General features: G+C 35.5%; 1 protein-coding gene across 3 annotated transcripts; it reads right to left on the bottom strand.

Moving 5' to 3' along the window:
- Positions 1-4417: 4417 nt before the first annotated feature.
- Positions 4418-6251, bottom strand: LOC107610159 (RING/U-box superfamily protein). 3 transcript variants are annotated; one of them, XM_016312249.3, is made up of 2 exons: positions 6070-6251; positions 4418-5428 (listed from the first exon to the last, which is right to left on the bottom strand). In XM_016312249.3, the coding sequence occupies exon 2, from the start codon at positions 5426-5428 to the stop codon at positions 4733-4735; it is 696 nt and encodes a 231-aa protein (XP_016167735.1). In that variant the 5' UTR covers positions 6070-6251; the 3' UTR covers positions 4418-4732. The 3 variants fall into 3 exon arrangements, with proteins under 3 accessions (XP_016167735.1, XP_016167737.1, XP_020961856.1); XM_016312251.3 differs by having other exon boundaries at positions 4418-5454; positions 6070-6234; XM_021106197.2 differs by having other exon boundaries at positions 4418-5468; positions 6070-6205.
- Positions 6252-21813: the final 15562 nt, after the last annotated feature.

The raw sequence follows: 21813 nt of genomic DNA, 5'->3' as shown, positions 1-21813 counted from the left end.
GAACAATGTTGTGCCGCTACAAGTGCTGTTTGAGGCTACCATTGCTGCTTTCCGCCTTGCCATGCGACGCCCTGTGCCACCCACAGAGTTGCTGCCGACGGCGTCCGCTCCTACTAAAGCAGTTTGCTGTTCTGCATCTGCACCGTCCACCGCCGTTTTTTGTTCCTGCTCAGCTACACCTCTGCTTGCTGGGATTGCTGCCGGAGGTGACAATGCGAGACAGATTCAGGAGGTGACATAAGGTGGAGATCCAGTCATAGGGGTGGAGAAGAAGAGGGAGGAGGAGGAGCAGCGATGATGCTCGAAAACGAGAGCAGAAAGGAAGAGGAAGGAGGAGGGGCAGCAGAGATATGATGGAGAAGATATGTAGAGGAAAGTAAAAGAATGATTTTTGAGTTTGATAGTCTGAGGAGAGAATTGAGTGGATGATAGTAAAAAGGATTTAAGGGTAAAATTGGAATAAAAATGTTGACTAATACTTGTCTGTTTATAATTTAACAGTAAGGATAAAATTGAAATTTATTTCAAACATTAAGAACAAAATTAAATTGAAATAAACGTTAAGAGTAGTTTTGAAAAATTTCAAAAAGGTTAGGGATTACCCTAAATTAGATTATAACTTGGATTCTAAGGGACCTCCGAGTAGACAATGAGCTTTAGCACATGATTAAATTAGTATATTGATATATACTTTGACTAAAGCATGATTGTTAAAAATCAAGGTTGTGAGAACTGGACCAGTCAATTAACTGATAAGATAATTGCTTCACTTGTTGAATGGTTCGACCGGAGTTCAATCAATTTAATTAAATATTAAATAAAATTATAAAAAATTCAACATATAATTTTAAATATTTAAATTCAATAATTTCTAACCTAATAAAATTCAAAATTACACAATTTTACCTAATAAATTATCTATAATTTATCAATAAAAATTTGTAAGCAACTTCAAAATATCAAAGTTTATAACTAAAGCAGATTAAATCGCACGTAAATGACAAACATAATGTTTAACATACAACTAAAAAAATTTTAACCATTAGAAAATCAGCAACAACAACATCATTCAATTTTCAAAATCAGTAACATTTCAGAAAATCAGCAACTCAGAATAAAAAAACATCAATAAAATCATCATCTATAACTCAGCAACTCAAAATTAAAACCAGCAACTCACAATTAAACCTAACTCAGCAACATAGAATCAAACAAGCAAAAATAAATTGAAGATAGAGAGCTTACTAGCGCGAGGAAGGAAGGGTGGTGATGATGACGGAGATAGCAAGAGAGAGCTCGAAGTAGGGCTGTTGAGCTTGGCAATGCCACAAGCTCGACCTTCATGCGATGGCGATGAGAAAGGGAACGATGAGAACCGCCACAAACGATGAGAACCTAGTATTATTAACAAAAGTATTAACAAATCTGAAAATTAGCATTTCAGTATTATTACCAAAAGTACAAATTACAAAACAAGCAAAAATAATTTCAAGCAATAGTGCTTACCGGCACAGAGGGAGGAAGGGAAATGACGCTGCCAGAAGAATGGGAACTGTCGGCGAAGACACGCACACGCACACGCACATGCGCACACGCGCGCGCACACACACATAGAGACACAGAGAGAGAGAGAGAGAGACACACACACACACAGACATATAGAGAAAGAGAGAGAGAGACACACACACACACACACACAGAGAGAGAGAAAGAGAGAGAGAGAGAGCCGAACCGCTGAACAGAGCTTCCACACACAACGCAACACCCACGGTCTATCCTCAGAGGAGAAGAGTTCGGCGATGATTGAAGAGGGTTGGTGGCTGCTGCAGCTACGTTCGAAGGAGGTTTGGCACTGGGGTTCTCCAATTTGAATTGTCAAAGAGAAAGAGAGGGGTCAAGTGCCTTCATACGGGTATTATTATTGGGAAATTTTTTTTTTTGGTTGCTAAACGATGCCATTTTGAGCTATAACCACTGAACCGAACATCTTTAAAAGTCTGGCCAGTTTCGACGGTTCGCCAATTAATTACCAGTTCGGTTGATTATCAATATTTTGTCATACGATTTTTGGAATCAACCAAATCGATCAAGTGATCGGTTTTTAGTTAATCCGATTGAAACCGGTCAGTCCAGTTTAATTTTCAGGATCAGGTTAAAAGCTATAATTTAGAAATTGACTTGTTTGTGTCTTTCTTTACTATATTCTTGGTACCCAACTACCCATTTCACATAAAAGTAGGAATGGCCTATGACTGAAACATAGTTAAATCTAAGTTAAGGGCTGAAAGGAAATTTACTTAAAGAATCATACAAGTAATCTTATAACTTGTACTTGTCGTTTGTTCTTTGTATATAGACAAGATCTTAAACACTTATCACGATATTGCGATTTGCGAAGGAAAATGTTAATGGTTTAGTAATCGTGAGAAATAATGAAATAAAAATCAAAGTGACTAATACCTTTATATTTTGATCATTTGCATGTAAGTCAGCAAAGTCAACTATTTAACATTGTTCTCACTTCTCATTTGCTTTGCAGAATACTAAAATTAACTTCTCCTTTGGCAATTTGCCATATGCTTAAAGAATATGGGCTTGGAGTGAGTTGGATACAATGCATGAAGAAAATTTTAACGCTACCCATAAAAACAAAAGCACGAATTGCATATAATTGGGCCTTTCCGCAGTCAGGGCCCACATGCTACAATTTATGTTGTTGTTCCCAATACATTACACCTGTTTAACTCGTGTATTAATGACCAAAAAAACGTGTATTGCACCTTTTATCATTTGTTTTTTATTTTAAGTAAATTACCATTTTTATCTATGAAAGTTTAGAATGCTGATAAATCTACTCACAAATAAATAAAACTATTATTTCTACCCGTGAAAGATAGACTTTTGTTAACAAAACTATCCATCCTAAAAAATTATTTAAATTTTTCAAAATACTCTCTAATATAACGTAACTCTAACTTCTCTTTTTACTCCACACCACCACTTTTCCAATCCCAAACCCCACTACCACTCAAATCTTTCTTCACTGCCGCTCTCATCCCCAACTATCACCATCACTGCCGTCATCACCACCACTGCCCTCACCACCTTCTCTAACACCACTGCCATCACCCCCCTCCGACAACAGCCTCCCGCGCCAACGTTTCAACTTTGAAGCACTGCTCACGGAGCTTTGAAGTTGGGATTGAGAGGTTCGAAGATTCAGCAATATGTTGTCGTTATAGTCTATTTTAATTTTTAATTTTTAATTTTTGTTGCTTCATTCTCTAATTCTGCATCTCCATAATTGACTTATTATTGAATTGTAGATATATGATTGTTGAATTTGAATGTTTCACTTCTATTGTTGGGATTTGAATGTATTTATAATTCTGTTGCTAACAATATGGTTCGGTTGAGACATTGTTATTTGAATTTGAATGTGAAATTCTGAATCTGAATGCTCCTTTTCAAAATAAATTTTCCAGCAGTGATAAATAACTTCTCTCACTCTCTTTGTTTCAGTTTTCTCTCTCACTCTTCCTCCCTTGTTCGATGGTAGTGGTAAAGAGAAGGATTTGGAAATGGTGATGATTGGCTGTGATAGTAGTGGTTGTGGATGAGAGTGGTGGTGAAAAAATATTTGGGTGGGAGATGTAATGTGAAATAAAAAAGAGAAGTTAGATTATAATAAAAGGTATTTTAGAAATTTTAAATAATTTTTTAGAGTTCGGATAGTTTTGTTAGCAAAAGTCTATCTTTTCTGTGTAGAAATGATAATTTTTGTTTATTTGTGAGTAAATTTGTCAGCGTCCTAAATTGTCATGGATAGAAATAATAGTTCACTATTTTATTTTTTAAAACATTTACAATATGCACAACGCGTATGACATGATTGACATCTGAGTGACAAGCGAGAAAAAAACTCAAAAAGTATGTAGAAGATGCAGAAACCTTCAGACGTGCTATAGAAACATGACAGATTACAAGGTAGTGAGGTACGAAAATGAACAATGATGTAAAACAGACCATAAGATGAGCAGAAAAGTAAGTGGAGATCAAGATGTGATGGGGTATAACAATCATGAATTCATAATACAGTGCAACATGTCCACTGCGTCATTCTCCAAAAGCTACTTCGTTGATTTGTTTTATCATAAACATATCTGATCCTAGTGAACTACAAAAAGGCTTGAATTTGCTTTCATCAAACTAAGCACAAGTTATTTTTTTATGTTATATATATATATATATATATATATATATATATATATATATATATAAGGAGTCAAATACAGAAGAACAATATAAAATCTAAATATAGATATTATATAATGTGCGCAAATCCACAATCAAGATAGTGAAAATCAATGAGTGGAACGTTGAATCCGTAAAGCTAGTAAATAAAGAAAGTAGTTCATAACCAGATAATTGCTGATATAATATAAGGATATGAACATTAAAATGACAATGAAAATAAGCATAACTTCACTAGTTCTACTACCTTATATATCGAGAGCAGGTATAATCACAATCAAATCAACATCTATGTGTACATGTGCGTTGGCTTATCATGCAAGTCAAGTCTCACAAAGCGATCATAAAGAACATAACTACAAGAATAACAGACAGTACTATATGAACAAATTTGTTTAGTAACCCTGAAGAAGAAAAAAAGGACGCACCAGAAGATTTATGAGAGCATAAATTTGGTTCTGGTGGCAATCTATCAAATCTATTGCCAGATAAAAGCAAGGACAACAAAGAAGACGACAAACAGAAGGAGCCTCTTCAGGTAATAATCTTGTTGCCCTTGACCAGCATGCAGAGGATATCTATGAGCATGGACACCGTGAAATGAATTAGAGTATCCATAAGGATAACCAGCTGCTCCACCATACATGGACCCATTATGATATCCGTGCAATTGAAAGTTGAACAAGGATGGTATAAAACCACCAAATGCCGCAGACAAGGTGAAATTCCCAAATCTTGCAGTCGCCATTGGTGCAAAGCCTCCCAAGCCACCCATTAGACCAAATCCATGTTGATGAAAATGGTTTGCTTCGGGAGGAGGAGCTGCAGTTTCAGGTCTCTGACCGGTAGGACGATGAGGGATATTAAGACCCGGAATAGTTTTTGATCTCGGGTCAGTTGATGTCTTCCCTCTCCCATACAATGGAACCAGCTTCTCCTCCTCAATGGCGGCCTTGCAGACGGGGCATTCTTGCGATTGCGAGTGGAGGTGAAGCCACTTGTAGAGACATGGCCAGCAGAAGAGGTGGCCACACAAAGTGATAATTGGGTCTTGTGCTAAATCGAAGCATATGTTGCATTCAAAATTGCCAGCATCATTGTTGTTATTGCTGTTGTTCGAGTACGAAGGGCTTGGGGGAGACTTGCTCGTTGATTCCCCAAACCCACTTGCCATCTGCAGAACCCTAAACCTTCAGATTCCTATGCAAATTTATCTACAATCTATATTAATTACGTATGAATTTCTCCTACTGTAAACATATTATTATTTGGAATAGTGCTCAAAGATTTTATATCCGATTCATAATTCCTAATTCCATTGTTTTAAAGCAGCAAAATACATTTCAACAACAGAGAGTGAGAGACCATGTAAAAGCTCCATTGAAGGACGGAAAAGAAAGAACCCGTAAATTGCAAAAAAATTAAATTGAAGGACGGAAAAGAAAGAACCCGTAAATTATTATTTGGAATAGTGCTCAAAGATTTTATATCCGATTCATAATTCCTAATTCCATTGTTTTAAAGCAGCAAAATACATTTCAACAACAGAGAGTGAGAGACCATGTAAAAGCTCCATTGAAGGACGGAAAAGAAAGAACCCGTAAATTGCAAAAAAATTAAATTGAGAATATAATTGATACATGAATATCCATGAAAAATACAAAGGAATTAGTGTGAACACATTCAAATTAACAATACCGCAGATCTGGTTTCATCAAAATCACAGAACGAGGGAATTAGGGCTAACAAAAGGGCACAAGGAAACGAAATTGACGAAGAAAGAAAAGGAAATCAGAGGAATAGTTGAAAACAAACCTGCAGACACCAAAAGAAGTAAGAGAGGGGAGATATCAGAAACGCGATCGATCCCGCATGTCAAAAGTCAAAAATGCAAAATGGAAAGCAGGAGCTTCAGTTAATTTTTATTTTGTTTGATATGCGATTTCTTCATAAAACAAACTGGAAAAAATAAATGAGTTCAATTTAATGCAAATTTATACAGCGTCTTTATTGTATTTATTTATCTTATCCAAAATGTGTTCTGTAAAATACTTTTTATATTTATCGGTTGAGCTAATATATGTTTTTAGGCAAAAATTAAGATAATTATTAGTAAAAAATTTTAAATATTTTATTTTAATAAATACATAATATTTATATTGAAATTAAATTTTACACATTTTTTCGCAACAACTTTTTTATTAAATAATTTTAACATATATCCTTAAAATATGTTAGATAAATATTATATTTTTTAAAAGATTCAGTATATTATTTATCGAATAATATCTACATAAAAGTGTTTTTCGCTTACAAGTTTTACAAGTTTTGAAGAGAACGAATCCGCTAAACGCGTTGCTTATGTTACGTACCTTTCACACGCTATATAACAGACTTTTAAATCAATCCAAATCAATTAACGCGCGAATATATAACTTCTAATTTTCAAAAGATTTCGTTTCCTTTTTCGAGTTTCTTGCCAAATTTGTTCGATCTCCTTCATGTGTTCTCTCTTTGCTTTCTCATTCGTTGTTTTACGTGCGTAACACTGGTTTCTTCTTCGTCATTCACGTGAGTTTCTCTGTTTGTATTCTTGTTTCGTTTTTTTCGATTTTCATGGTTTCTGAAATCAAGCTTTGAACTCTTTTTGAAGATAATGGATGATTCAACTTCAGATTGTCAGCTGAACCAGGGTGAAGTGGATTTTGAATTTAAATCGAACGAAGTTCCTGAGGTGTGATTTAGTTTCAATTAATTATTGAATTTGAATTTGATGCAGTTAGTCGTTCATGATTTTCTAGCTGAATAATCCATGAACATTGACTGTGAAATTAATGCGTAAACATAATCTGTGAATTGAATCTAATGTACTAGTTTTGATTAATTTTCTGCATTTTATATCAGACGTTCGGGTGTAGATAAGAACTTTTGGGTGTATTTTAGGGGAAGTTTGGGCGTATTTATATTTTATGGCTTTTCTTGTTATTTTAGTTGAGTTGTTGTCGTTCGGGTGTAGATTAGGAATTCTTGGGTGTATTTTAGATTTTAACATGGTGTATTTTGCAGCCCCTATGTGTTGTTGATGACCAATTTGTTCCCAAGGTTAGAATGACTTTTACCACCCTTGAAGATGCTGCAAAATTTTACAAGGACTATGCCAAGACTACAGGTTTTTCTATAAGAGTTCGGAGCACAAATAAGAAGGAAAACGAGATTAAGAATCAATTGATTACATGTAGCAGAGAGGAAAAATAGAAATCTAAAATATCTCCGACCGAGAAGACAAATCCCACAGCTGGTTTAAATTGTCCTGCAAGAATTTATATACACACATTGAAGGATGTTGGTGCTTGGATCATTTCGAAGGTCGTGTTGCATCATTCACACCTTTGCTGTCCAACTAAAGCAGAGATGCTCAAACAGCACATGGAACTAAGCATGTCCGTTCGTCGTACAATAGAGAATGACGAGGAGGCTAGTATCAGACCAAGCAAAACTTACCAATCATTTGTTGCAATAGCTGGGGGTCACCGTGAGTTAAATTTTATCGAAAAGGATGTGAGAAATTACATCACGAGAGAAGTGCGGAATGTTTCGAAACAAGAAGATGCAAAGGAATTCGGAAAATATTTATTAAGAATGAAAGAGAAGAATCAGAATTTCTTTTTCGAGCTCGAACTCGAGGATGATCAATCGATTAAGCTGGCTTTTTGGGCCGATGCAAGGAGTAGAGCTGTCTTTGAGTATTTCGAGATGTTATTTCATTTGACACCACCTACAATACTAACAGGTAATATGATGTTCTTGTTTATGATGTTAAATTAATGTTGTTTTATGAATCTGCTGCAGAGGTGTATATTGGATATTTTTGGGTGTATAAAATCATTTTTTGGGTGTACGTAATGATTTTTCATTCTGCACTATCGTAATTTGTTTCAGGTATAATTTGGTTTGTGGTTCTTTTGTCGGGGTGAATCACCACGGTCAGTCAACACTTCTTGGATGCTCTTTGATGAAAAACGAAGAAATTAAATCATTCAAATGGTTATTTCAATGTTGGCTTCGTTGCATGGGAGGAAATGCTCCGAAAGGGATTCTCACCGATCAATGCGCATCAATGAAAAGGGCTATAGAGGCTTGTATGCCAACAACAATTCACCGTTGGTGTATTTGGCACATCATGAAGAAGATTCCAAGAAAATTAAATGGGTGCAAGGGACACGTAGAAATTGAACAAGAAATAAGCCAAGTTGTTTGGAACTCTCATACCAAAGACTCATTTGATAGAAATTGGAATGATTTTATGCTGAAGTATGGTCTTATGGACAACAAGTGGCTTTCAGGTAATGTTGTTTAAAATCTGCAGCAGAGGTGTAAATTGCATTTTTTTTGTGTAATATAGCCTTATTTGGGTGTATTATACAGATCTTTAAGAAGACCGTCATATATGGGTTCCAATTTATCTAGATCACCACTTCTGGGCAGGGATGAGAAGCACACAAAGGAGCAAGAGCATGCATTCATTTTTAACAAGTTTATTACACGGAACAGCTCGCTTATTCAATTTGTCAAACAATACGATAATTGCCTCAGAAGCAGGGAGCAAGAAGAAAGAGAATCGGATGCTGCAGATTTTCATATGGTCATACCGTGTGCAACAAAATCCTCCATTGAAGCTCAGTTTCAACATGTGTACACTCACCAAAAGTTTAGGGAAGTTCAAGCATAATTCAGAGGAAAGGAAAATTGTATCACAAGATTAACGAACTCCGCTCTAGGCTATTCAGTATACGAAGTTGGAGAACAAGTTTCCAGCTCAATATTCAACAAGTTTGTGGTTACTTACGACTCAGTAGCAGCCCAAGTAAAATGCCAATGCTTATTATTCGAGTCAAGAGGCATATTGTGCTGTCATGCACTAAGTGTGTTAAGCTTTGAACGAGTAACCCAAGTGTCACCGAGATATATATTGGAACGATGGAGCAAGAACGTAAAGAGGCGACACACACACATCAAGAGCAGCCACGATGAGCCACTGTTGGAGCCAAGAAGCAAGAGGTTTGACGAATTGGTGTTTCGTTCACAAAATATTTTCGAATTTGCATCAGAATCGGAGGAGCTGACTGCCATTCTGCACCGTGCGTACGATAACATCATGGTTGAGATGGAAGAACTTAAAGCCAAAAGGAAAGGGACATGTTCGTTATCTCACGAAGATGCCAACTTGGAATCCGTTAACGAGCTTCAAGGCCCTCCAAGGGTTCGAACAAGAGGATGTCCAAAAAATAGGTTAGGTTCAAAGTTGGACAAACAGATTGCAAATCCCTCAAAGAAGAAGAAAACGAAAGCTCTAAACGAGGTAAAAGTGATGTTCTTTAAACATGTGGTGATTGAGTTTAATTTTCTTGTTAATATTTTTGCTAATATGTGAGTTTATTATTTCCAGTTAAACCTCTTTGATGTTGCATCAGTGGTGCGTCCAAATTCCAGCCAATATCAAGGACGTGTTATGAATTATCAGTTCAGGGAACCAGAAGCAGGGGATAGTTTTTTGGGTGTATAGTTACAAAATATGGGTGTAAAGCTTAGTTTTTTAGGTGTATTTCTGAATTTTCTTCTGTTTGACATTTTACATATATATATATATATATATATATATATATATATATATATATATATATATATATTTCAGATGCTGCTGTTTATGTTATAAATTATTGTTTTTTTTATTTTTTTATGGTTTAGGGTTTATGGTTTAGGGTTAGGGTTTAGTTTTTATGGTTTAGGATTTAGGGTTTAGGGTTTAGGGATTAGGGTTTAGGGATTAGGATTTTAGGGATTAGGGTTTAGGGTTTATGGTTTAGGATTTAGGGTTTAGGGTTTTAGGGGTTAGGGTTTTATGTTTTTAGGGTTTTAGGGTTTATGGGTTTAGGGTTTTAGGGTTTAGGATTTAGGATTTTAGGGTTTAGGGGTTTAGGGGTTTAGGGATAAAGCATCATGGGATAGAAGTTTGGGTGTATATTTAACTTTCCTTAGGTGTAAAATTTGATGTTATGGGTGTAAAATTCGATGTTTTGGGTTTATAGTAGGTTGGGTGGTTTAGAGTTTAGGGTTTAGTATTTAGAGTTTAGGGTTTAAGGTTTATGGTTTAGGGTTTATTGTTTAGGGTTTAAGGTTTTAGGGTTTATGGTTTAGGGGTTTTGGGTTTAGGGTTTAGGGGTTTAGGGTTTTAGGGATAAAGCATCAGGGGATAAAAGTTTGGGTGTATATTCAACTTTCCTTGGGTGTAAAATTTCAAGTTATGGGTGAATATCTGGTTTGATTTTTCCTTCATATTTTAGTACCTATAATTCAGACCTTTTGAATACAGTAGAGAGAATTTAATTATGGAATTTTTTTTACAATAAACTGGATTATAATTGGCAAATTTTTACAGCATGTGTTCAATTTCTTACAAGACTATATAACAGTTAGATTAATCAGTGTCAATATCATTAGAATCTATCTGACAATATGGACTCAATAACAATGAGGATGGCTTGGATAGTCTTATTGCATCACTTCCCCTAATGGCTTCAAATTTGTCTTGATTCATTTCATTGAATATAATTCGGAAAGCATATTCTACTCTATAGTGGTCCACCTCGTCCTGCAGTTTAAAATAATTTTCTTTTTAATCAACCATGTTAATTTAGTAAAGTAATATAAAGTTATATAGTTTTTAAACACAATTACCTGGGTCCAATTGTCCCACTCATACTTCCCCCTTTTAATGTTTTCGGGCTGAATTATGAATTATCTCAAGCCACTTCATTACATAAATAGCACAGTCATAGCTGAAAAACAAGAAATAAATTAGCAAATTACATATAGGAAAGTTTAATTTTCAGATTGAAAGATTTATATCTTGTCTTTTGGCCTGAGATGTTAATGTATGGTGGATGAATTTCGTGATCCTTTCTCTTTAGAGGTGCCCCCCAGCATATACTCTCATTCTTGAAATTACATATCCCTTAAAACACAAAACAAATCAGTAACATATGAATAAATTTAATAAAAGAATACACCCAAAGGAGCACAAAGTTACACCTTATATTGAACATAAATACACCCAAATATTAAAATACAAAACACAGAACCAACTTACAATGAATTTATTTATGTCCATTCTGGCATTGGATGGACATGTCTTATGATATGGGTCGAGTATATAAAATTTTTTCTTTCTTGTATCAGCCACCCATAACCACCAATGGTTTGAATAGCAAACAAGTGCAAAAATATGAAGCATGTCCACATTGAACAGTGTTTTAATTTATTTGGCACATAAGTAAAGAATGGTAATAAGAAGTTTTAGAAACGAAAACTTATATAAGGATGTGATGCTAATTTTTTAAGGTCCAAGAAGGGTATCAACATTGGGTAGTCTTCCACCTTGAATGGCTTATTGGTTTTAGGCTGTAAGAATACCCCATTTGGATGATTTCCAATGGTCATGTTCTGCAACAATTGTGAAACACCAAATGAATACAGAAAATACACCCAAATAAATACAAAAAATACACCCAAGATTTGTTGAAGTACAACTTACCACAATATCAGGGGGGAGACAGTATATTTCTTCTTGAAACCTTTTAATGTTTTGCTGGTTAAGGATGAGGCACGTGGCAGAGACAACCTAGGAAAAAAAAGCCCAAATCAATTTACATCAATCAACATTGCAGTTACTTTTAATGATAAAATCATTAATGTTATTCTAATATTACCTCAGCTTCTATATGTGTATCAGCTTTGAGAGATGCGAAGTGGACTTTTGACAAAATGTATCGATCTTAGGCATTAAGTATGCACATGGCGTCATACTCATTAGTGGCTCCATCTCCATATGTTTTCACACGTATGGCCTAGATGTAGCATTTGTCTTTCATTTCAGCCGTCATTTCATTTGTCTTCACAGGAGTTTCAAACTTTTCAAAACTTTCTTCGCCACTTTGCTTTTGAATCTGTGGACTTTTACCTTCTGTTTTCACCCCACTGCATGCAATTTTTTCCACCAGCTCCCCTAATTGTTCTATTAGTTTTGACATTTCAGGAGTTTTCGCCCTTTTCCCCTCTTGCGTTGCTGCACCCTCTTGCGTTGCTGCTTCTTCTTGGCTTGAATCAGTCAAGCCGAGGCTGAATGATGGCATCGGACCTTCTTTAGGAATGTACGATGCTGTCCGTGCCATCATCATCAGTGCAGCAGCATCTTCTGTGGTTGGATTACTGCGTGATGACATATAACGTACTATAAGAATAAGAATAGACGAATGATATTGAAAACAGAATTTTACTCTGCTGAACTTACATTTTAGATGGAGCTGATGGAAGCGTGGGTGTGCTTTCTTCAGTTTTTGGGGGTGGTTCTGGAGGGTTGCAGGGTTACATAAAATGAATCATGTTATAAAAAAAACTAATTATAGAACAATTGTGAAGATATACACCCCAACAAGGACCATATACACCCAAACAATAACCAAATACACCCCAAGATTATTCCTTACCTTTTTCTCATTTCTTCATTAATTTTTTCACTTGGAGACTTTGCAGGGGTTGGTTTAATTTCTGGCACAGGGGTTGGTTCAATTTCTGGCACAGGGGTTGACTGGAACAGAGGTAGATAAACTTGAATCGGAACTCTAAACAAGACAAAAATAAAAGGTTAATAAAGCCCGTGAAAATAAAATGGTTATAAGGTTGAAATATACTTGAAAAACTCACATTGAAAGTGCTTCAGTTTGTGACTGTGTCTCTACTCGCACAACCATCATGTTCTCTTCAGCTAGGTCATTGGCGGATTCTTCTACTAGGCTCAATCTGAAATACACCCAAAGAAAGTAAAAAATATACCCGAAGCATTCAAAAGAAACACAGGCTTTGTTTTTTGAGAACTTACGTAGTTGCAGTTTTTGCTTTTTTTTTTTCCTGTCTTTTTTTTTCTTGTATAAAACATTAAAGGGCTTTTTTTTTCTAAATATATATATATATATATATATATATATATATATATATATATACAGAATTAGAAACAGAAGGTAATAAAAGATAAAATCAACCGGTATTAGAAAGAGAAATTACATGCTCTTCACCGGTTTGTTTATGCTGCTTTGATTTGTGTGTCCTTGAGACAAAGGATCATCGCTTCCTAAGTTTACCTCCGATATTTTAAACATAGAATAGATATCATTCAGTAAAAATACCATACGCTTAAATCAGGATAACAAGATTTAATTTTATCAAATAAAGGTTCTTACGTCTCGGATGAGTCATAGTGACCTTCTATCGATCGCAGGTCAGCTCCCTTCTCCCTGGGAAACCAGAAATAATTATTAGCAACGAAAACAACTTAAAATCGGTAATATACACCCCAAACATAACAAACCCCTGTGCAGCAGATTTTTCATTGTTTTTCTTCTTTTTAGATTCCCTTAAGAATTCTTCTAATTCTTCAGTTCCAATTTCAGATCTGACAGTACATGCATAAAACAACATGTTAACAAATATAATTTTGATGGTAAATGGTAATATAGCTTTACAAAGTATCCTACCCATGATAGGATTGAGTTTGTTCAAGAGATGAATTCTCAACAATGAGCTTGCTCTTTTTGGATTGCGTCCTGGGAAAAAAAAGTATGAATCAGAAAGATAAAATAAAATTGATCAGAAAACACTATCCAAAGAAGTGCTTACTTTTTGGCTCTAGTCTGAATTTTTTTCTTTGTTTTTTGTTTTTCTACTAGTGATGATTCTTCGCTTCTGAAAGTTAATAAGAAACGCTCTGTTAATACATGAAATTTTGAGAATAAACGGAAAAGAAAGCGATGATAATTTTAGAACATTACTCATCATTCGATTCATTTTCTGAATCGGAATCCTCCTGATTCTTCTTCCTTTTTTCGGATTCCATTCTGGAAGGCAAACAATCATTATTAAAAAATACACTAAAAGTGACAAAATACACCCAAGTATGTTACTTACTTTTTAGCTGTTCGGGCGGGTTGTTTCCTTTTTGGTTCATCTGAGTCTTCTTCAGTCTCAGATTCAGAGGAAGAATAGACTTCAGCTTCAGATGTTTCACTCTCAGATGATGATGAACTTGCCTTCCTTTTTTTGTTTTTTTTTTGTTTTTTTCTTTCTTTTCTTTTTCTTCATTTGTTTCAATTTCTCTTTTGTTTCGGCCATCTTTACAATTCCCTGAAACAGTAAAAATGTTAGTTAATAGCATCCACGTAAATAAAATACACCCAAGATATTCTTTTCACTTACCATATGTTCATCCATTTCTGCTCTCATCCATTTAACCAACTGCTCTCTATTCCAGTTGGCAATCCAGGGTTGTGGAGGTCTTTCTTCTCCTTTCTTGTCTTTGTTTTTTGACAGATGGAAGTAGACTATCATCAGGGCAAACAGGCATCCGTCGATTGACTTTTTCTTTTTCAGATTGTAATCAGTTATGCGCTTGATGATGAAATTCAGAACATGGGCTCCCCAGTTGCCCTCCTTTATTTTGTCCATCTTAAAAATTGGTGCTAGGTGCACAGGGGAGATTTTGTTTATTTTGGTTGGCAACAGGAACGCCATTTGTATATAGAGGATGAAAATCCTCTTGAACATGAGGCGATCCTGTTCATTTCCAACACCAATACTCATCATCTCACCCGTCAGACTTTTTAGAGTCTTCCCCTGGAATCTTCGAAAAATCTATTTGTTCTCTTCAGAAAGTTTCTTATAACTGACTTTCTGAGGAAATAGATCTCTTACAAAAAAGAAAATAACTTATACTGAAAATCACTTGAAATACACCCAAATATCACTCATATACACCCCAATATGACTCATATACACCTATGTTTGTTTCTTGATTATATGATAGCACTATAGTAGAATAAGATATTACGAAGAATGGAAGTATAGAGATTTTCTGTAATGAGTTACCTGATGCGTTGAGGCCAAGTGCAGCCCCTATTGTGTTGGGTTTAACTCTAAACGAACCGTAGCCGTTTCGAGTGTGTTTTTCCCCAATTTAAAGGAGTTAGCCAACTCCTTTAATAATTTGTGATGCACCCTTAGTGGCGGGATGTGCATCAGTCCACCGAAACCTAAATCCCAAACAATTGCTTTCTTTTCCTCGCTCATATTTCCAAATTTTTCACTCAACAAATGGGTTGCACACTTCAAGTCTTTGGTTTGTTGTAAACAAAGCAAAATTAGAGTCATTAGAATAAGATATATTTGTACTATGAAAAATTGATTTGATCTAAGACATATATTTGTGCTTACGTTTTTTCCACCTTTGTTTTTGCTTGCCATTTTTACTGCAATGAAAAAGAGATGCTGTCAATATATAAAAAATATACCCATATATCAGTCAAATACACCCAAATACCATCCACATATACCCAAACCTAGTCCCATAATCATTTAATTAAATCAGTTCAAAATCATATTCAATTCACTCAAACATGCATAAAATGACACTACAAGGTCAAGCACAATTAGAACAGTACCAATTAGACTTCAAAACTCCTAATATATATATATATATATATATATATATATATATATATATATATATCAGTCCCATACACCTCTATATTTTTTGGATTATATGAGTTCAGAAATATATTTAAGTTCAAAATGCCACTAGAAGCAACAGTTGCATGCCAAGTTCGAGATATACACCCAACAATCGGCCATATACATCCAAAAATCTGCCATATACACCCAAATACAGTCCCATAATTATTTAATTAAATCAGTTCAAAATCATATTCAATTCACTTAAACATGCACAAAATGACACTACAAGGTCAAGCACAATTAGAACAGTACCAGTTAGACTTCAAAACTCCTAATATATATATCAGTCCCATACACCTCTACATTTTTTGGATTATATGACATTATATGAAATAGAAATATATTTAAGTTCAAAATGCCACTAGAAGCAACCGTTGCATGCCAAGTCCGAGATATACACCCAACAATCGGCCATATACACCCAAAAATCAGTTAGAAGAGAAAGAGTCTTTCATGTAAACATGCACAAACCTACTTAAAAAATATGAAAACATGCACAAAATATGTACCAAAACACACGTTAAAGCATTCACTAGAAGTATGTAAGATAGCATAAACGAAGAACAGTTTCATCAGAACAGTAATATGAGATCTAAAACAATAAGAACAGTAAAACCTAGAAGAACCTAGAAGAAATAGAGCGAGAAATACTGACGATATAGTGCTTCAAATTCGAAATAAAAAACAGAAATGTGAAAAACCTTGAAGAACAGTAAAACAGTACGTTACCTTGAATAATGTTTCTTCCTTTTTCCTGCTGATTTTTTATGGAGATTTGTATCTTTTGTTCTTGATTTCTTCTACTCTTCGCGAGGAGTTGGAACGTTTCTTCGAATGTGGCTTGAAACTTGACAGTTTGCGTTTTGTTTGAGGAAGAAGAGGAAGAGTGTGCCATAATGAGCGTGTTTTGAAAAACGCAACTATTGTGTGAGGCGTGTGTGTTTGACGCTTTATTCTAAAGATTGTGTGCGCGTGGTTTTTTTTTGGGCTGGGCCAACTTGTATAGCTTGTAAGCAAAAAAGGCTTGTATGTGTAGCAGATCTGATTATTTATTTATCTACTAGAGTAGACTATTATATATGGTTAATTACGATTTTGATCCCTAAGATAGGAGCTGAAATTTTTTTCGTCCTCAATCTTTTTTTACTTACAAAATCGTCCCTATGGTTTAACCTAATTTTAAAATCGTCCTTTTTACCAAAATTTTATTTTTTATTACTAAATTACTCTTGATTAAAAAAATATAAAATAAATAAAAAAGAAAAGAAAGAAAACGGGTTAAATGGGAGAAGGGAGTCAAGGGACCACCAGGGGGAAGAAGAAAGGGGAAGGGATCACGAGGGGGAAGGTGGGGGGGGGGAGCCTCCGTCGTCCTGGGTTCGTCGCCACCGTCACTGACCGCGAAGAGAGAGAGAGAGAGAGAGAGAGAGAGAGAGAGAGAGAGAGAGAGAGAGAGAGAGAGAGATGCGCGAGCTAAAGGGATTCGCGTCCTCCACTGCCGCCGGTGCTTCTGGTCCTCGCTGCCACTTTTGGTCCTCGCCGCTCACCGCTCTACTCGCTGCCCTCCTCGCCGCTCGTCACTTCTTCCCGCGTCCTCGCCGCTGCTCCATGACCCTCACCGCCCGCCGCTGTTCCGCTGGTCCTCCCCACTCACCGTGCTGAATTGTGGCTTGATCTGTAATTTCTGTTGACGTTGCTTGTAGCTGCTGTGGTTGAACTAGTAAATTGAAATCCAATCCCCTTCCTCTTCTTCTTCTATGTGAAATTTGTTGTGAAATTTTCTGTGTAATTTTCTCGTTGCGTGTTGCTTGGTGATTTTGATATGTTGATGTTGCTGTTGTGTAAATTTGGATATGTTGATGTTGTTTCAATGTCATGCTCTATTGATTGGGTGAATCTCTATTTTTGGTTTGGTTTGAATCTGGAATATGAAAATCACTGAACAGGGACGAAGAAGATGAAGGATGAAAAAGATGAAGAAGCAGAGAGGAGATGACGAAATTGTGATAGGGGTAAGGGTATAATTGTCTGAATGACAATTTTAAAATCAAGTTGAATTTTAGGGACAATTTTGTATGCAAAAAAATTGAGGACGAAAAAAATTTTCAACCCCTACCTTAGGAATCAAATTCATACTTAACCCCTTCTATATATTATATATAATGAGATCTTGGAAAAATTTGCTGTAGAAGTTTTTATTTTTAAAATGCCTTTTATTATATAATATTTTTACCATTTTCAAGATTTAAATTTAAATTTTTAAGTAAAATATAAATATTAAATATCTCAATTATTTAGATATTTATTATTATTCTATATATTTAATAAATAAAAAATGAATTAATAAATATATTAGAGTCTATTAATGTAATAGTTTTTTTAATCATGTGATTAGTTAAAAAGATGATAGTAGATACGAACTTTTTCGAATAAATAATCGATTTATCGAGTAGAATGTCATTCTTGAAAAAATATTGGATGTGATTGCAAATAACTTTTTATCAAACGAAAGAATAATTTAATTATAAATAAAAAACAATATTTAAAAATTTATAAAAATATATAATTTTTAATCTCAATTAAATTGTTATCTTCGAGTACCAAAAAATGTAAACAACTTGATCATTATCGTCCATACAAAATGGAGTTTTTTTTGTGTGTATAAATATAAAGAAAAAAAAAACACACACACAACAAGAGGACCAAAAAAGAAAAGAAACAATAGGATGCACAAAGAATATATTCTAAGTCATTCTATAGCAGATAAAGTATGGGTGTGTGTAGCTCTAGCCAGTCTCCTGTTGTATAGTTCTCACAGGCTTCCTCTTTGGCCAACTAATCTACCACTGCATTCGCACATCGTTGGATAAACACAAAACACAGGTCCTAATTTGGGCTATATTTGAGCTCAAAAATTCTTTGCAATAAATTCCTCTCCCCATGGTCTTCTAGATAACAATAGTGATTAACAAGGAAAAAGGTATACATTGAATCAATCTCACAAATCACACGATTAGCTCCAATCTCCAAAGCCATCAACAATTCACACAAAATCGTCCAAATTCCAGCACGCATGACACTCACTCCATCGACTTTACCGGAGCTGTCATGAATCCAATTTCCTGTTTCAACGCGGAGTACACATCCAAAGCCAACTAGCTTCTCCTCTTGAAGACATTTCCATCGCACTTCAGCTTCAGGTACCCAGGTACCGGACATATCCATGACCTGAGAAGAACATACAGGATGTCATGGGTGTTTGATAACTCAGTCTCTCTCAAGGTTTCTGCCATTGCTTGAGTTTTATAGCCCACCAAATAAATAGAGGACCCTTTTATTAATGATGAGATCTTTATTGTGATAAACCCAAATGCACCACAATTCAGCTATAAATATTTTCAAGTTTGTGTCCCAAATTCTTCAATGAATCCAAATTTTAAAGTCTTGACCGTTGAAGAAAAGAGTATCGGCCGTGAACCCTAGAAATTGGCAAATCTGTCTTACTTTCGTGCAGTCCCTTAGACAGATAACTGATGCCGCCAACTGACAATGACATCGCAACTCTGCGGTTGAAAGAGCATGATGGAGGCCCAACCATAAAAACAATCAGATTTTTTCAAGGATTTTAAGCTTCCAAATCCATCTCTAGTCTTCTTGAACATTCCAATTAATAGCGCATTCCAAGAGCCAAAGATATCCACCCAGGCTCACTGTCAATATTAAAAGGCACTGATGGCTCAAAATCTCATGTTTCATCTCCTCTAACATGAAAGAATAAAATTGATTAGTTGCCAAGCATGATCTGCATTGTCATCATTTATCTTATAATTATATTCAGTTATTTTAATAACTTTCATCTTCTCCCCAACTGTACTAGTTCTCATCCAAAGATAAAACCAAAAGGAATTAGACAAGGGCACAATCGACCACGTAAAGCCATCCTTGAAACTAGTTGCAACTTTGATAATAGCCTTCAAAATAGGATAAGAATGATTTCCAGCTTGAATATAAAAAAATATTTCTATTTAAGAGATACTTTTTTTTTTCAAAACTTGAACCCAAAACTTGTCTTAATTATGAATAATCTGCCAAACTAATTTGTCCCACAATGCTAAATTAGCAAGGTGAGAAACTCGGAAGGCTAGACCACCGAATCTCTTAGGAGTAATGAGGGTCTTCCAAGAGGTTAGATGGAGGCCCCGAGAATTATAGGTACTGCTCCACACAAATTGGTGCACCATCTTATCAATTTCATTACAAGTGGAAGAAGAAAGATAACTAACTTGCATCTTGTAAATAGAAATTGATGAAATTACCAATTTTGCAAGGCAAATCTGGCCAGCTCTGTTAAAGAATATGCCCTTTTATAAAGCAAGTCTCCTTTAAATTTTATCTAGCACATCGTTAAACTCTGTTTTTGATGTTCTAGAATTACCCAGCATCACCCCCCAAGTACATACCCAAGGAGTTGGCAAACCTAATAGAAGAGTAGGGATGACAAAAATCTCCGACGGAGTGGGTATTTATCCATTGAGGGGCAGATATGGGGGGATTTTGTACCCGTGAGGATGGGAGACGGGGATCCGTTTATTATACGGGGCGGGGATAGAGGCCTCCGCCCCATGGGGACTCGTATAATCTCCGTATATGTGAAAAGACAATTATACCCCATATTTTATATATATATATATATTACTTCAGAATTTGAGAAACCCCCAGTAGCCCTAGTCGTCACACATTCACGCTCGTTCTCATCTCTCCTGAGACCTCACTTAAAACTCCATTTCCTCTCACCAGTACCAGTCATCGCCATTATCTGCCATCTCCTATCCCCTCGCCACCAATGCCAAGCTCCTACCACTACCAGTCACCACCGCTGTGGAGAATGTCGTCATCGCGCCTGGCCAGCCGAGGAGAACAAAACGGTTGCCGCTTGACCCAGCCGAGACCGCAGCGTTGCGTCAGAGCCTCTTCGCATCAGAGCCACTTCGCTGTCAGAGCCTGTTTGTGTCTCCACCTCTTCGCGACGTCGCCGATCTTCGCCGTTAGCTCCTCTTCCTTTTGGTAAATAAGTCTCTATAAGCTCCCCATTTAAATTCATTCAGTTATAGTTTTACGGTTCATCTATCATATTATCTTTGTAATTTTAATTTACTTTGAAGAATTTGTTAATTACTATAGCATTTTTTATAATCTGTGATTTATATTAATTATAATTTATATTTTTTATTCTGTTCATTATCATTCATATTTTTGTGATTTATGTGATTGTCTGTAGTTGATTTCTGTGATTTGATTTCTGAGATTTGATTTCTGTTATTTCTGTAATTTTTTGTGAATTGTTATGATTTAGATTTATTGTTTTAGAGTTGACAGAATGTCTTCTGCTGATGCATTGAGTAATACTCTTGAGAAAAGTACTCCATTGGAAGAACTTATAGCCACTAATCTTGAAAATACTTGATGCGTGAGCATCTTTCCTATCTTTTCCTAGTGAATTTGCATTTAAATTTGTTAAGTTTAATCAAGATTTAAGTATTTTTGAGCCACTATGAATACTACTTTGATTTGTGTGCAATTTGGTTTATTTCAGGTAGCATTCAGATGGATTTGATGGAATTTCTGTAGAAGAAGAGGAAGAAAGTAGATGATGTTGTCAACCCTGACCTTCTTGAACTCAAACAGAAATAACTTGAGCTACAAAGGTCCAATTGACATGATTTTAGCGGCATTGGAAAGCCAACTTCTAGAACTTTCCAACGATATATAATAGTCTACACCTTTCATATAGAATTACTGTCTTGGTGGCGCCAAACTTGGAAAATCCCAAGTTTGGCGCCATGATCATCACAACGCCTTCCTTGCTTGCTGCCTTGGTGGCGCCAAACTTGAGATTCTCCAAGTTTGGTGCCATGATCACTAAAAAGCTCCCCTTTTGTG

Source organism: Arachis ipaensis, chromosome B7, assembly GCF_059453495.1.
Source record: "Arachis ipaensis isolate K30076 ecotype BB chromosome B7, ASM5945349v1, whole genome shotgun sequence".
In the NCBI taxonomy this organism is placed as follows: Eukaryota; Viridiplantae; Streptophyta; class Magnoliopsida; order Fabales; family Fabaceae; genus Arachis; species Arachis ipaensis.
The sequence above is the reverse complement of the archived record's forward strand: the minus strand, read 5'-3'. Positions and strand labels throughout refer to the sequence as shown.